The 11880-nt window shown below is 39.9% G+C and overlaps 2 protein-coding genes across 6 annotated transcripts; both read right to left on the bottom strand.

Annotated features, from left to right (window-relative positions):
• Window positions 1-495: 495 nt before the first annotated feature.
• Window positions 496-5980, bottom strand: csad (cysteine sulfinic acid decarboxylase). 3 transcript variants are annotated; one of them, XM_034875769.1, is made up of 14 exons: window positions 5748-5980; window positions 4860-5062; window positions 4653-4779; window positions 4479-4569; window positions 3635-3857; window positions 3431-3510; window positions 3055-3109; window positions 2755-2871; window positions 2590-2654; window positions 1810-1891; window positions 1522-1721; window positions 1091-1142; window positions 912-1001; window positions 496-752 (listed from the first exon to the last, which is right to left on the bottom strand). In XM_034875769.1, the coding sequence occupies exons 1-14, from the start codon at window positions 5770-5772 to the stop codon at window positions 579-581; spliced, it is 1584 nt and encodes a 527-aa protein (XP_034731660.1). In that variant the 5' UTR covers window positions 5773-5980; the 3' UTR covers window positions 496-578. The 3 variants fall into 3 exon arrangements, with proteins under 3 accessions (XP_034731660.1, XP_034731659.1, XP_034731661.1); XM_034875768.1 differs by having other exon boundaries at window positions 4860-5065; window positions 5748-5882; XM_034875770.1 differs by having other exon boundaries at window positions 4860-5041; window positions 5748-5867.
• Window positions 5981-6693: 713 nt separating this feature from the next.
• On the bottom strand, window positions 6694-9174 carry zgc:174906 (uncharacterized protein LOC571548 homolog). 3 transcript variants are annotated; one of them, XM_034875776.1, is made up of 5 exons: window positions 8989-9156; window positions 8445-8541; window positions 7307-7634; window positions 7144-7218; window positions 6694-7059 (listed from the first exon to the last, which is right to left on the bottom strand). In XM_034875776.1, exons 3-5 carry the CDS (start codon window positions 7620-7622, stop codon window positions 6779-6781), a joined length of 672 nt encoding a protein of 223 aa, XP_034731667.1. In that variant the 5' UTR covers window positions 7623-7634; window positions 8445-8541; window positions 8989-9156; the 3' UTR covers window positions 6694-6778. The 3 variants fall into 3 exon arrangements, with proteins under 3 accessions (XP_034731667.1, XP_034731666.1, XP_034731668.1); XM_034875775.1 differs by lacking the exon at window positions 8445-8541 and having other exon boundaries at window positions 8989-9174; XM_034875777.1 differs by lacking the exon at window positions 8445-8541 and having other exon boundaries at window positions 7307-7624.
• Between the last annotated feature and the right edge of the window lie 2706 nt (window positions 9175-11880).

Raw genomic sequence — 11880 nt, 5'->3', positions numbered from 1 at the left:
TGAACTAAATTTAATTTACAAATTAAAATAACCGTAAACCTTCATTGTTGAACTATAAAGCCTTTTGTAATAAAACGATGTATGTCATGCTCATTTACATGAATGAAGAGAGCCACGGACCCCACTTTGAGAAATTACTGTTTTATAGAACAAAACATGATTGAAAAATAAATCACCATAATCACCAGTTGCAGCATAGAGTTGTGGAATATGGGGGATCAACTCACATTAAGTCTGAATAAATACCTTCCATTCAGAAATTTTACCAATGGTCGAAAAGTAAAATATAACAGAATGTACAAATGATGGAATAGTATTTCTCCAGCGTTGTAAAAATGGCGTAAAAAAGTGTATGGCAGACTGATTTCACAACAATGCGGAGCCTCTATATGTTTATTTATTCATTCATTCAGATTTTGTTCCCCGGTTAGTATCTTACCTTATGGTATCACAACTGTCTAAAATAAAAACAACACATCTTTGAGTTTGTTATCATTTCTGATGTTACAATGGAAGGCTTTGTACGCAACCATTCATTTTAGATAGACAATTATGTACATCTTATAAGTTTTCTGTGTTCACAAGTCTTTTCCTAGTCTTTCAATTTCGTCAAGAAAGAAGTCCATATCCTTCTCGGACAGCAGTGGAGAGCAAACAACCATGCGGAAAAAGTTGACCTTGTTTCCCAAAGGTTGGTAGCCCACCATCATAGTGCCTTCTTTTATCATGCGTTCCTTGATGACTGGAGCTACCTATTACCAAGAACAAAAACACACAGAGTTATATGTTTGATTCAGAAGTGGTAAATATTCAAAGATGGTGGCTTCCATGCTTTTTGACAAAGTATGTGAACTACAAATAATTAAGAAGTTGAATCTGAGTCAGTCCACTGATGTCAAACAGAAACTTACTTTTGCCAGTCTGTCCTGGTAATCTTTATTCCCTTCCTTCCCTCTTATACTGGGTGGTATAAACCAGAAGCATACATTCACAAACTCCGGCTGTCCATGGAAACAAACACACACATGCTCAAGATTTTGCAAGTAGAAAACAACCCATTTTTCTCAGTATGCTTGAGATATTTGCTTACCTCACGCAAAAGATGAAACCCTTCTCTTTTCTTCATCTGCTCCACCAGATACCTACCAGAAGAGATGTTACGTTTTCACTTTCTGTTGGCCTGGATAAGCTAAACAACTGCCTCTCATACTGTGGTATTTAGTAAAAAAAAAGATTTTAATAATAATGTTCCCGCTGTTCTAGATCAATGGTTAGCCAAGAGGAAAGTAGCCTACAAGTATCCTTAACCTTAAAATAGGCCAAAAATGTTCCTTCTTCCTTAATGTTTACATTTAGGAAAATCAACATCTAAATGGCCAACTCACTAATAAAGGGGTAAATTATTTTGACATGCAAAAGCAGAAATAGATAAATATCAGTGCTTTTCTCTGTGCATTTTGAATGTACTTCTTGAATCAACCTACGCCAGGCTCATGTTGTTGTTCACAGCTGCATGCCTACCTTGCATGGATAAAAGCTTTGTCTACACGCTTGGCCAAGCCACTGGAGCCAACAGCTTTCCACATCAACCATAACTTCACACAGTCAACCTTGCGGCTGCACTGTATCGACTTATCCCCGAGATCCAGATTCACATCATAGAATTTGTCTTGCTGGAAGAGGTATGTGGCGTTAGCACTGTGGCACTTCTTCAACAAGTTCTGAGGACAAGCAGAAATGATTGAGTGTCAAAGATATTTTAAACATAAACCTTTAATATGTGTTTCCCATAATGCTGAAGCCTCAAACCGTGGTATCCTGTAGCAGCAAGGCAGAACACTGCAGGCCAGCAGTCAGCATCTTGTGTGGATTCCAGGCGACTGAATTTGCTCTTGTCATTGACACAGAAAAACACATGCTATTAGCTATGAAATGTTTATATATTTTATATGACCACATCTGGACAACTGTGTAGCTTTACCATTGACTGTACATTAATGGACAAAGCATCCGGTTCGGCGAAGTGCTGCAAATACGAAAGCGCCTTAAACCTGCCTTCTGCCTGAACCTGCCTTCTATCTGAATTTCAGCACGGGCCAACACGTGCGGTTGCAAAAGTTGGTCAGTTTCTGTCGAAATCTATGAGAAAGTGATCCACTTCTCACTTGAGTTATTACCTCAGAAAACATTTCATGAAGAGTTTATGATCTCAGTCGCTAGTTATAAGTCTTCTGCAACACAGAATGATGTTCATTTTTTTGAATTATGGTCTCGTTGATTTTAAAATCTGCAACAAAGCAGTGGGTGTGTGAGGGCGTGGCTATGATGTGTAAGTGTGTAACGTAACGTAGAGTGTAAGGGCTCCTCCCTCGCTTCTCCCTCTTGTCTAAAATCGCTGCATCCGCCACCAGGATGGCTGCGCCAGTAACGGCAAACTCGACAACAGATAGCAGATCTCCACAAACCAATGGGTGGCATCACACATGCTCTGTCCACTAATTTTCCAGTCAATGAGTTCTACTCAGGTGCGGGTAAAATGTTGCCATACTCATAATGAAAAATGTATGTTTCTGGCATGCATATTAATACCTGTCAACCCCTTTCATCAGATGTCTGTGTTGTTTGGAAAAGAGCACGCTCCCTCCCCAAGCAGCCTGGAACACAACAAACAAAACTCTGCATGTTCTTAAATTTGAACAAACACAACAGAAGCTTTTCAACAGATATGGATTTGGCTTCTACCGGAGGACTCACGTCTACATGCATCCAGAGCTTGTGTTTCTCACAGATATCAGCTATGTGGTCCAGTGGGTCAAACGCACCCTGCACTGTGGTCCCTGCTGTGCAGCTGACAAGCAAAGGCACAGCACCCTGGTAGAAACAAACTGAAAGTCAACTAAGCTTTCTTGCACGTGTCTCGCAGCTTGTACAACATGTTTTATTATTAGTTATACCTTGTGGATAATCATTGTTAAAACCAATACAAGTAACCCCAAAACCACAACATGTTGTATTTGATATATCTAAGTGCTTACTACACGCCAGTGAATTTACCTGAGATTTTGCCAGCTTTATCTTTTCATCCAGGTCCTCTGGAATCATGCGACCTCTGAAGTGCACAAGAGAACAAATGAAAAGGTATCATTCTGACTATATAGAACCCTGAGATTATTAATGCATAGGGCTGCAACCAACTAATAATTGTCTAGGATATATATATATATATATCTTAGCATATTTCCAGGGTAAAAGCTTCAAACTGCTTATTTTATCTGATCAACAGTCCAAAAAGATGTTCAATTTACAATTATATAAAACAGAGGAAAGCTGTAAATCCTCACATTTAGCCTTTAAACTGACTAAATGAGCCAACTGGGATTGGCTCATTTATTATCAACGGGGTTCACTTTTAATAGGAAAAATACATTACCCATCATCCACTTTCACCAAGATGATATTGTCTGTCCCAATGCCCAGAAAGGCAGCTCCTTTCTTCACAGAGTAATGGCTCTGGAAAAACAATCATATTTATGTATAAAACATGTAGGCCTACTACAGTGTAATCTTCAATAATTATCTCTGATTCATCATCATCATCCCCTCAGACTTGCAGTGTTTAACAGCCCTTCCTGACCTCTAGAGATGTAAAGATGGTTAGTCGGGGGAGACCCCACAGCCCCTGGGTTTTGACCTCTGGGAAGAGTTGGTAGCGTGCAAGGTTTATGGCGTACATGTTAGAAACGGAACCTCCAGGACAGAAAAGACCATCTCCTTCTGTCCAGCCGACCAGCTGCCGCAGCCCTCTCAGGACCTCGATCTCCATCAGCACAAACACCGGGGCCACCTCATAGGTGTAGCTGCAATTGACACACACTATCTGTGAAAAGGTTGTACGTGCAAAACAGATGATCGCCCAATATGATTATAACTCTATAACAGCAATATAACAATAATGAAAGCTCTGCGTGAGATCCCTTGATACTAATTTTTCCATTATGAACCTGATGTTCTTTTATAAAAACCTTCATAAACACATAAACTAAAGTGTATAACTGCATGTACGTCACTATTTTTTTAGATTACATTTAATTACATAGGACCCTATTCTGCATTAGTCTATTGGGAATATGTTTGTGCCAAAAAGGCATATCTCACTCTTTTTTTTTTTTTTTAAATGTTGACTAAATATTATTTTTAACTGTAAGTGTAGTAATATTGTATTTGGTAGATAGTGATGCTCAATCTGATAAGACTAAAAGATCAATTGTGTTCAGTAGGTCAAACGGCAACAGCGGCGGATTCAACTTTGGTCAAATTTTGTTTGGGATCTAATGTAACATCTGATAAGCATCTTACACTTCTTTGGCTCCAAGCCATTGTGTGACACATGACTAATAAAGATTTGGGAAACTGATTGATCCATCCCCCATATAAGGTTTTCCATAAACGCTTTAGCTATATGTTATGTTGACTCTTACAGGTTTGTGTTGAGAGCCTCAGTGAGGAATCGGCCTGCCAGGGCATGATAGTCGACTCCTGCAAACAGCTGATTGAAAAAACGTGGGTGACCTGAAAAAAAACGAGAAAAGTGTCATCGTAAAAGAAAAAGGGTCAATCTATTAAAATGTCTCCACTGTCTTTGGCAGTCTTACTTGTCTTGATACTGTACTTGGCGACATCTTTTACTCTCTGTAGGAGCTGCTGCTGTGACTCTCCTGTCGCCCTCAGCTCCAGATCTAGCAGCAGAGTCAGCTGCTCCGGCTCTTTCCACTCACAAACCTGCCACAAAAAAACATGGATGAGTTTTGCTGAGAACCCACTGTAATGTGACACCTTCGTGATTTGAGGCTTTACAAGACCTTTTGCTTGACATCCGTGCCCCTGCAGAGCACCTCCTCCACAATAATCTTGAAGGCTTCATTCAAGAAGAGTTGCCCCTCTGAGTTGTCAACAAAAGGCTCACTCAGGTCATGGAGATTAGCTGATTCCAGCCCGTTAGCAGCTGATTCCAGTCCGTTTGTAACTGGTTCCAGCCCGTTTGTAGCTGGTTCCAGCCCGTTTGCTGTTGTTAGATTCAGATTCATTATGTATTGTCATAGAGGAGATTTGCTTTTACAGTCTGTAGGCTAATCAACAAACACTCAAAACAAAGTTATGGGCATTTCATACTAGCGGCAACGGCACCGCTGCGCTCTAAAACCCTTTGTTTCCAAAGGCTTGCGCGGCGCCACGACGGCGTTTCGTTTGGTTTCAAACCGTTATTTCGCCCAGGATTCCTTTTTAATAGTCCTTACCACAGGGTTCAGCGCACATCTACAGCGCGTTGCGCCCAACTTTTGAGCCAGGTTGAACGTTGGCCAGCGCGCTGCCGCTGCGTCGAGCAGAACCAAAACGCCGTCGTGGCGCGCCGCAAGACATTTGAAACCTTGGGTTTCAGAGCGCAGCGGTGCCGTTAAAAGTCAGTGGGCCTTTAACATTTAGAAACAAGTTAGATATATATGTAAATATATGTATATTGTTCTTGTTTTTCATATATATATATATATAAACAAGAACAAAAAAAACAGAACATCTGAACAACACAAGTCTGTAACTGTGTAACTGTAAATGCTATTTAAAGCACTGCCTTAAATAGCCTGGCACACTTTTACAGACAGTACAGGCAGTGATAGCTTAGAGCATGAACAACCACTTCCAAAAGCCAAGAGTTACAAACAACACAGACATATATTGCACACTGTACTTACATGATGATGGTAACATGTTTGCCATATCCACGCGTTAGAAAAGCTGGTGACTCTTGACCCTTCTTTATTTGGTTGCACTAACTAGGCAGACCGCGGAAAAATGGCTGCAAAGAAAAAGGAGAGTGGGGTACAGTAGAAGTGGGAGGGCGTTAACCTTTGCTCCAGTTAAGTTAATCAATGTCTTTTAGTTTGAAAACTCCGGGGTTGCGTTGTACTGGGGTTTTTCCATTTGCACTTCTGCCTGCGTGACCGCAGCCTGAGATGAGGGAAAAGCTGGAAAAATCCATAGAAAATGTAGGCACCAGAAAGATTCCAAGTCACTCTTCTGGCAAAAAAAGTTAAATTCCTTTAGTTGGATGAGTATTTCATGTTAAAATTATAACTAGTAGGCCTATATTGAAATAGAGCTGAGTAATAACCCAGGTGTAGCAGCACAAACAATGTATTCTGCATTTCATTATGATTCTCAATGAGCTCAATCTGTTTAGCCTACAACTTTATTTTCAAGAGTATCAGACTTGTGGAATTTTACAGAGAAGAAATCTCTTAGAGGCAGCAACGGTGATATAATGAGTTCATTCAATGTAGTTGTGGTCCGGGCTAAGTTGTAATCTGTTTTATATCTATAGGCTGGTAAAAGTAATAGGTGCGCGGTTAGCCCAGAGGTCAGAAGCCCAAAGGTAATTAAAGCTGTCATAGAAAAGTAGTATAAGTTGATCCTTAACCAATATCTTAAAGGGCTTTAAAATCTGTACAGCATACAACACCCTCTATCCTTAGATAGAATAGACCAACATAGTAAAATTACAGTATGGACAATCTGCATGAAAAAAATATAAGAAGATTGGAAACATAGGCTATAAAAAAACCTTGAAAAAAAGATTTCATTGTTACTAAATGGAACTGTGTGGTAATACCACACTAACGTATTCAAGTGTTGTTTTTCCCTGATATGAATTTTTGAAGAGAAACACAATAATTCTGAGTAAAAACAGGGTTTCAGTCCCACCAAGTACCAGAGAGTGACGGCCTCAGTCAGTCTCCAACAGAGAATCAATGCTTTCAGGTGGCAGTGCCCAGTCTTCCTGACTGAGCAGTGAGTGCAGGTGAGCAGCAGTGGCTTTTTCCCTCTGGCAAGTTCTCCAGAATCGCAGCATTGCAAACACTCGCTCTACATGGAGCGAATGGTCCTCTACAATCTGTTCCAGCTTTACGGAGGGGATGTCCAAAGCCAGTCTGCCAATCTCCCTCCAAGATCTGCCAATGGTACGAGCCACGGTCATCAGCTGCTTCTCCTTCACTATGCGAGACCCTGTGCAATAACAGAGGCAGATATCCTAGGTGATGGTCTCTACAATGTTTTAAAGGGCAAAGTTTTGAGTTTATTGTGACCTACCTTTGGTGTAGATCTTTTTGGAAGGAATGGTCTCTTGTAAGTCAGAAGCTGTTTTTCTCTTTCTTGATGTTTTACCTTTTTTGTTGTAAATAGAGAAAACTTTTATATTTTAACAGTATTTCAAAATGTGATTACCGGCCATACTTAACAGACCTTGTCCTACCTGAAGACAGTGTGTTGACTTGCATGTCCTTAATAAAGTGAAGCCTTGGGAAGGTTTCCTGCAGGGCCTGGTCGTTCAGAAGTTCCAGCAGACCCCGCGCTGCTTCAGGACCTCTCTGGATGATGTGATCCAGCAGGTCTGTCACCTTCTCACTAGGAACACGGCAAGCTTTTACCTGCTGGTAGCCGTGAGCAGACAGCAGACAGCGAGAGTCTGCATGCTGCAGGACAAAATCGGCATCGGCACTGAGAATGTCTATTAGCTTGACCTTCTGGCTTCTGAGTAGACGGATCTCTGCTGCTGGTTCCTCAGCCATGACTGAATATCACTTAAATGAGAAATAAAGTCATGAGGTATTCTTTTAATGGAAAATCTGAATCAAATCTAAAATAATTGCAAAACCAGCTTTTGAATACATTGTGGCAGTTCAGCAATACTCAGTTATACTGCTTTAAGTAATGAAATATATTAACGTATATTATTGATAGTGGATGACAGGTTATCTCCATTGCATCGACAGTCACTTTTTGCCCAATAATATGTCAAATTCCCTTGTTGCTGACTACTATAAGCTCACAGTATGGGAATCATGTGCTACTGTTGCTTACATCTGAATAGAGGTTATGGCCCAGCTTAAACGACAGCTGAAGGGGTTTAAAGCAGTGGTGTAGTCTACGTGATACACAGGTATACGTAGCATACCCACTTAAAATGCCCAAATGACATGCAACAACATACCATCTATTATATTTATGATACATTTTGAATCATCTGTGTTTTCTTCACATAGGCTAAATAAAGGTATTTTCATTGCAAATTGGTGCATTAAAGTGTATCCAAATACAGGAAATGAAGTTGTTTATACTCGACACTTCCCGGGGGAGGACCCCCCGCCCCCCCCCCCCACTATGATATGCCCCCTCCTCCAAAGGCAGATTCTGCACCACTGGTTTAAAGCCTTAAAGGATTTCCCATTTTTTAACACAAGACCAAGAAAAATGAGCCAGCAGACTCTCTTCCTCATGTTTACATGGAAACAAATCAATTAATTGTCCGGCCAAATAACTGCATAACTCCTGCAAGACTCTTCACGACTGCAACTGTAACTAACATGAATATAGAGATAAAATACACTCACATTGAGTTTGAGGAACACTCACTATTTGAGGACCACTTCCAAAGCCACTATAGCAAGTCCTCTCCGGTGATTTGTTAATGACCAATAAGCAGCCAATCTTCCAAAATATATTATAATGTATAATGGAATACATCATTATCTATTTAAATTCAAGTATAGTACGACTGCCCTATCAATCTTCAGCAAATCAACTAGAGCTAAAATGGGCGTATTTGTGTATATGTAGGCCTACTGTATGTATGTGTATGGCTATATGTATACACAATATAATATTCTAAGGGGTAAAAACTTCATTCAAAATAATGTTTATATGTTTGTTATTTTAACACCACATTATTCACATTCTAAAACTACATTACAACGTCATGTATGTGTCAGCAGTCCAATCCTAAAAGATCTGGACTTCCTGTTTCCTGCCGGCTAACATTCAGAGTGCACGGCATCTGTTGTCGTCCAGTTCCAGATGCGCCTCACACTCTCTTACCGCAAGTACGGCTTTTACTGTATGTAAAAAACCAAATGTATTACCATAAGCCTCTCTTACCATTATTGTAACAGCTGGAGTATTAGATAAAAAACATACGATTAAACAAAAACAGCTGTTTGCAAACAGACTGAAATGTCTTTCTTCTGTTTACGTGATCACATGCACCGTCCTCCTTTTACTCCGCAGCCTGATCTTCTTTGTCTATTTTCGACAGACTGCATCCAAATGCCATGCATTTCAATGCAGCGGAAATATTTTTTCCCACCAGCATTTCTTTTCTGTGTGCTTCCATCCAGTGGATGGAGGATTTAACTGCAGTAAACTGCCCCAGCTGTGAGGATTTGGTGACACCTGGTGGAATGGATTATACTTTGCATTAATAGTGAGGGACGCACTCGGGGCTTTTAGATAAAACTAATAACACAATGTATATGTAAAGAAAAGACTATAGTGATTCACGTGTTATGGCAGAACAGAGACAGGCAATGAGCTTAGAAAGCAGATTAAAAAAAAACTATTTAAGTGAAACAAATAAGAAAATAAATAAAAGATGTAGGAATTATGAGTGAGATTATTAAAATAAAACAAAATACTGTGGAATAATATGTGATAATATAAAAGTACAATATTAACAATAAAGTAGCTATAAATATTTAATACTACGATGCAATATAAATTAAATTGTATTATAGATATTAGTTAGTCCTTGTACTAGTACTATTAAATGAAGAAGAGAAGAGAAGGATGCTATGGGTAATGCTGTTTTGCTGAAATGAACACATAGTATACATCTGACTGTTGTTGTTATTCATTTAAATTGTTGAACTATAAACTAAATGGCTTCTCTTCTTCTGGCCTCGAAGCTCAAATATTCATCTCAGACATCGCGGAACATGTTGTTCGTACAGTGGAAGTGGAATGCTGTCGACATGGAAATAAATATTTGATAGTTTTATTTGAGCAGAAAAGATTCACGAAATGAATACCAAACACAAGATGTGTGTGTGTGTGTGTGTGTGTGTGTGTGTGTTTACAGGTGCATGCATGGCCATGTGAATGATGTAGTTTAGTGAATAATTTCCCCCACAGGCCTCTGACTGTTACCGAACAACAATTATCAACCGCCACCGGTCACACGTCTGCTTAGCCTGTTTACTCAGTTTCTCTGGGAAATGACAAATCAATATCTTATTCCTGGACAGATATTTGCTTTGTGTGAGAGGAAAAGCCTCTCGAGCCCATTTCATCCACACACAGTATACACTCTGAATCACTGTTTGTATTAGCTGTCTGAATAAATCCAGTTTTCTCTCTGCCTACAGTGGGAGGAAAGAGTGGAGAGAGCCATCCTTTATTCTTATTGTTTATTCTTACCACCCAGGTGAGACTGCAGTATGAGAGAGGAATGCACAATTCATCTACGTTAATGTACTTCCGACGACTTTATTATGAGATAAATTTGTGTTGTGTTCAGACTTGATCTTGAGAAGATACATTGTGAAGACTTACACAAAGCTAAAACGCAGTGATCTACTGATCTGAGAAAATATGCACATGTTGACACTCTGGTGAGCTTTCAACTCCAAATGCTGTATAATGTGCCAGTGAAAAGTGCACTTAGTCATTTTGCATTAAATCACTGCAACACAAGTGGAGCATGTTCTGTATGGAATATGAAAATGAACCTACTCTGCCACTGACTGAGCACGATCCCCCTCATACTCTTGTGCTTTTCAGGCCCCATCGCACTCTCTGTCAAGTGGTAAACTCCATTTGTATGTGCATGCAAGTGGTGGACTGTATAATAGCTTGGACACTCCACAGTGCAGATGGAGAATAATGCAGTTTCCTTATGAGCTCTGACTTCATTCTACAGACCTCTGCACCTGGAAAATTGGTATTTTGTAGAAAAGTGTGTGTGTTATTGTTGCATGTATACAATTCAAAGTGAGCCGGTGCAGCAGCTTATCTTCTCCGCGCCTTAACGATAAATTAAATTTACATGGACAGTAAGAGACGGGGGAATTTGCTCGTCTTCAGCACAAGTAGATAAAATGAAATTTAGTCTACATTTGCTTTCACAATACACAAGTATGGACTTTGGTGTGGATACAAAGAAGCGATTGTGCACTAAAACTGAACTCCTTTACAAGAAAGAGGTGGTGAAAGTCTTTATAAAAGAGACTTTTTTCCTTTGAATAAGCATCCACTTTACAAATAGCTTCAGACACAACTCCTTTGCTATAGTTCCCTGAAAGTTAGACTTGAACACATTTGCCAGTATTCTATATTATAGCTCCTTTCTCAGAACTGGTATGGTTTTATATGATGAAAGAGGCTTCACCTTTTTGTTTGAATAGACTCTCATATGTAGAATTCTGTATTTGCTGTAGCTGACTGTAATTCAGCTGGCACACAGGGGCCTCAGAGACGTGACCCCCCCACTCTCAGGGTGAATGGAGCAGCAGCGAGGGGACAGCAATGCATTTGAGTGACTCTGACACATCTGTTTGTTTAACATGCATTATATATGAAAGACCAGAGTGAGGAAAAGAGCATGGGAGCAGGGCAGCAGAACAGAGAGAGGGAGGAAGAGAGAGAGGCAAAGGGCAGCAGCTGTTTACAGTAGAGTAGAAACATACTGTAGGTGGAAAGTTTCAGTTTTTTCCAAAAGGAGGCTAACTTTATGTATTATAATGGAAGGATAAGAGCAAAGGCCTACAGAAAAGTAGAAAAATAGATTTCAGTAAGGCTCAACTCAGAGCTACTTAGTAGACCTAATCCTATCTGAGATGATATTATCCTTAGAGGAAAGAAAGTTGTAATATGGTATAAAGGCAGGATAACTATCCATTATCATTCAGCATGTCACATGCATTCTCTCAAATTAAACACACGGTATTTGAAGCTGTTGTTCATTATGGGAAGGAGACCGTTTGCGGAGGACTT

This window comes from Etheostoma cragini, chromosome 7, assembly GCF_013103735.1.
Source record: "Etheostoma cragini isolate CJK2018 chromosome 7, CSU_Ecrag_1.0, whole genome shotgun sequence".
In the NCBI taxonomy this organism is placed as follows: domain Eukaryota; kingdom Metazoa; phylum Chordata; class Actinopteri; order Perciformes; family Percidae; genus Etheostoma; species Etheostoma cragini.
The sequence above is the reverse complement of the archived record's forward strand: the minus strand, read 5'-3'. Positions and strand labels throughout refer to the sequence as shown.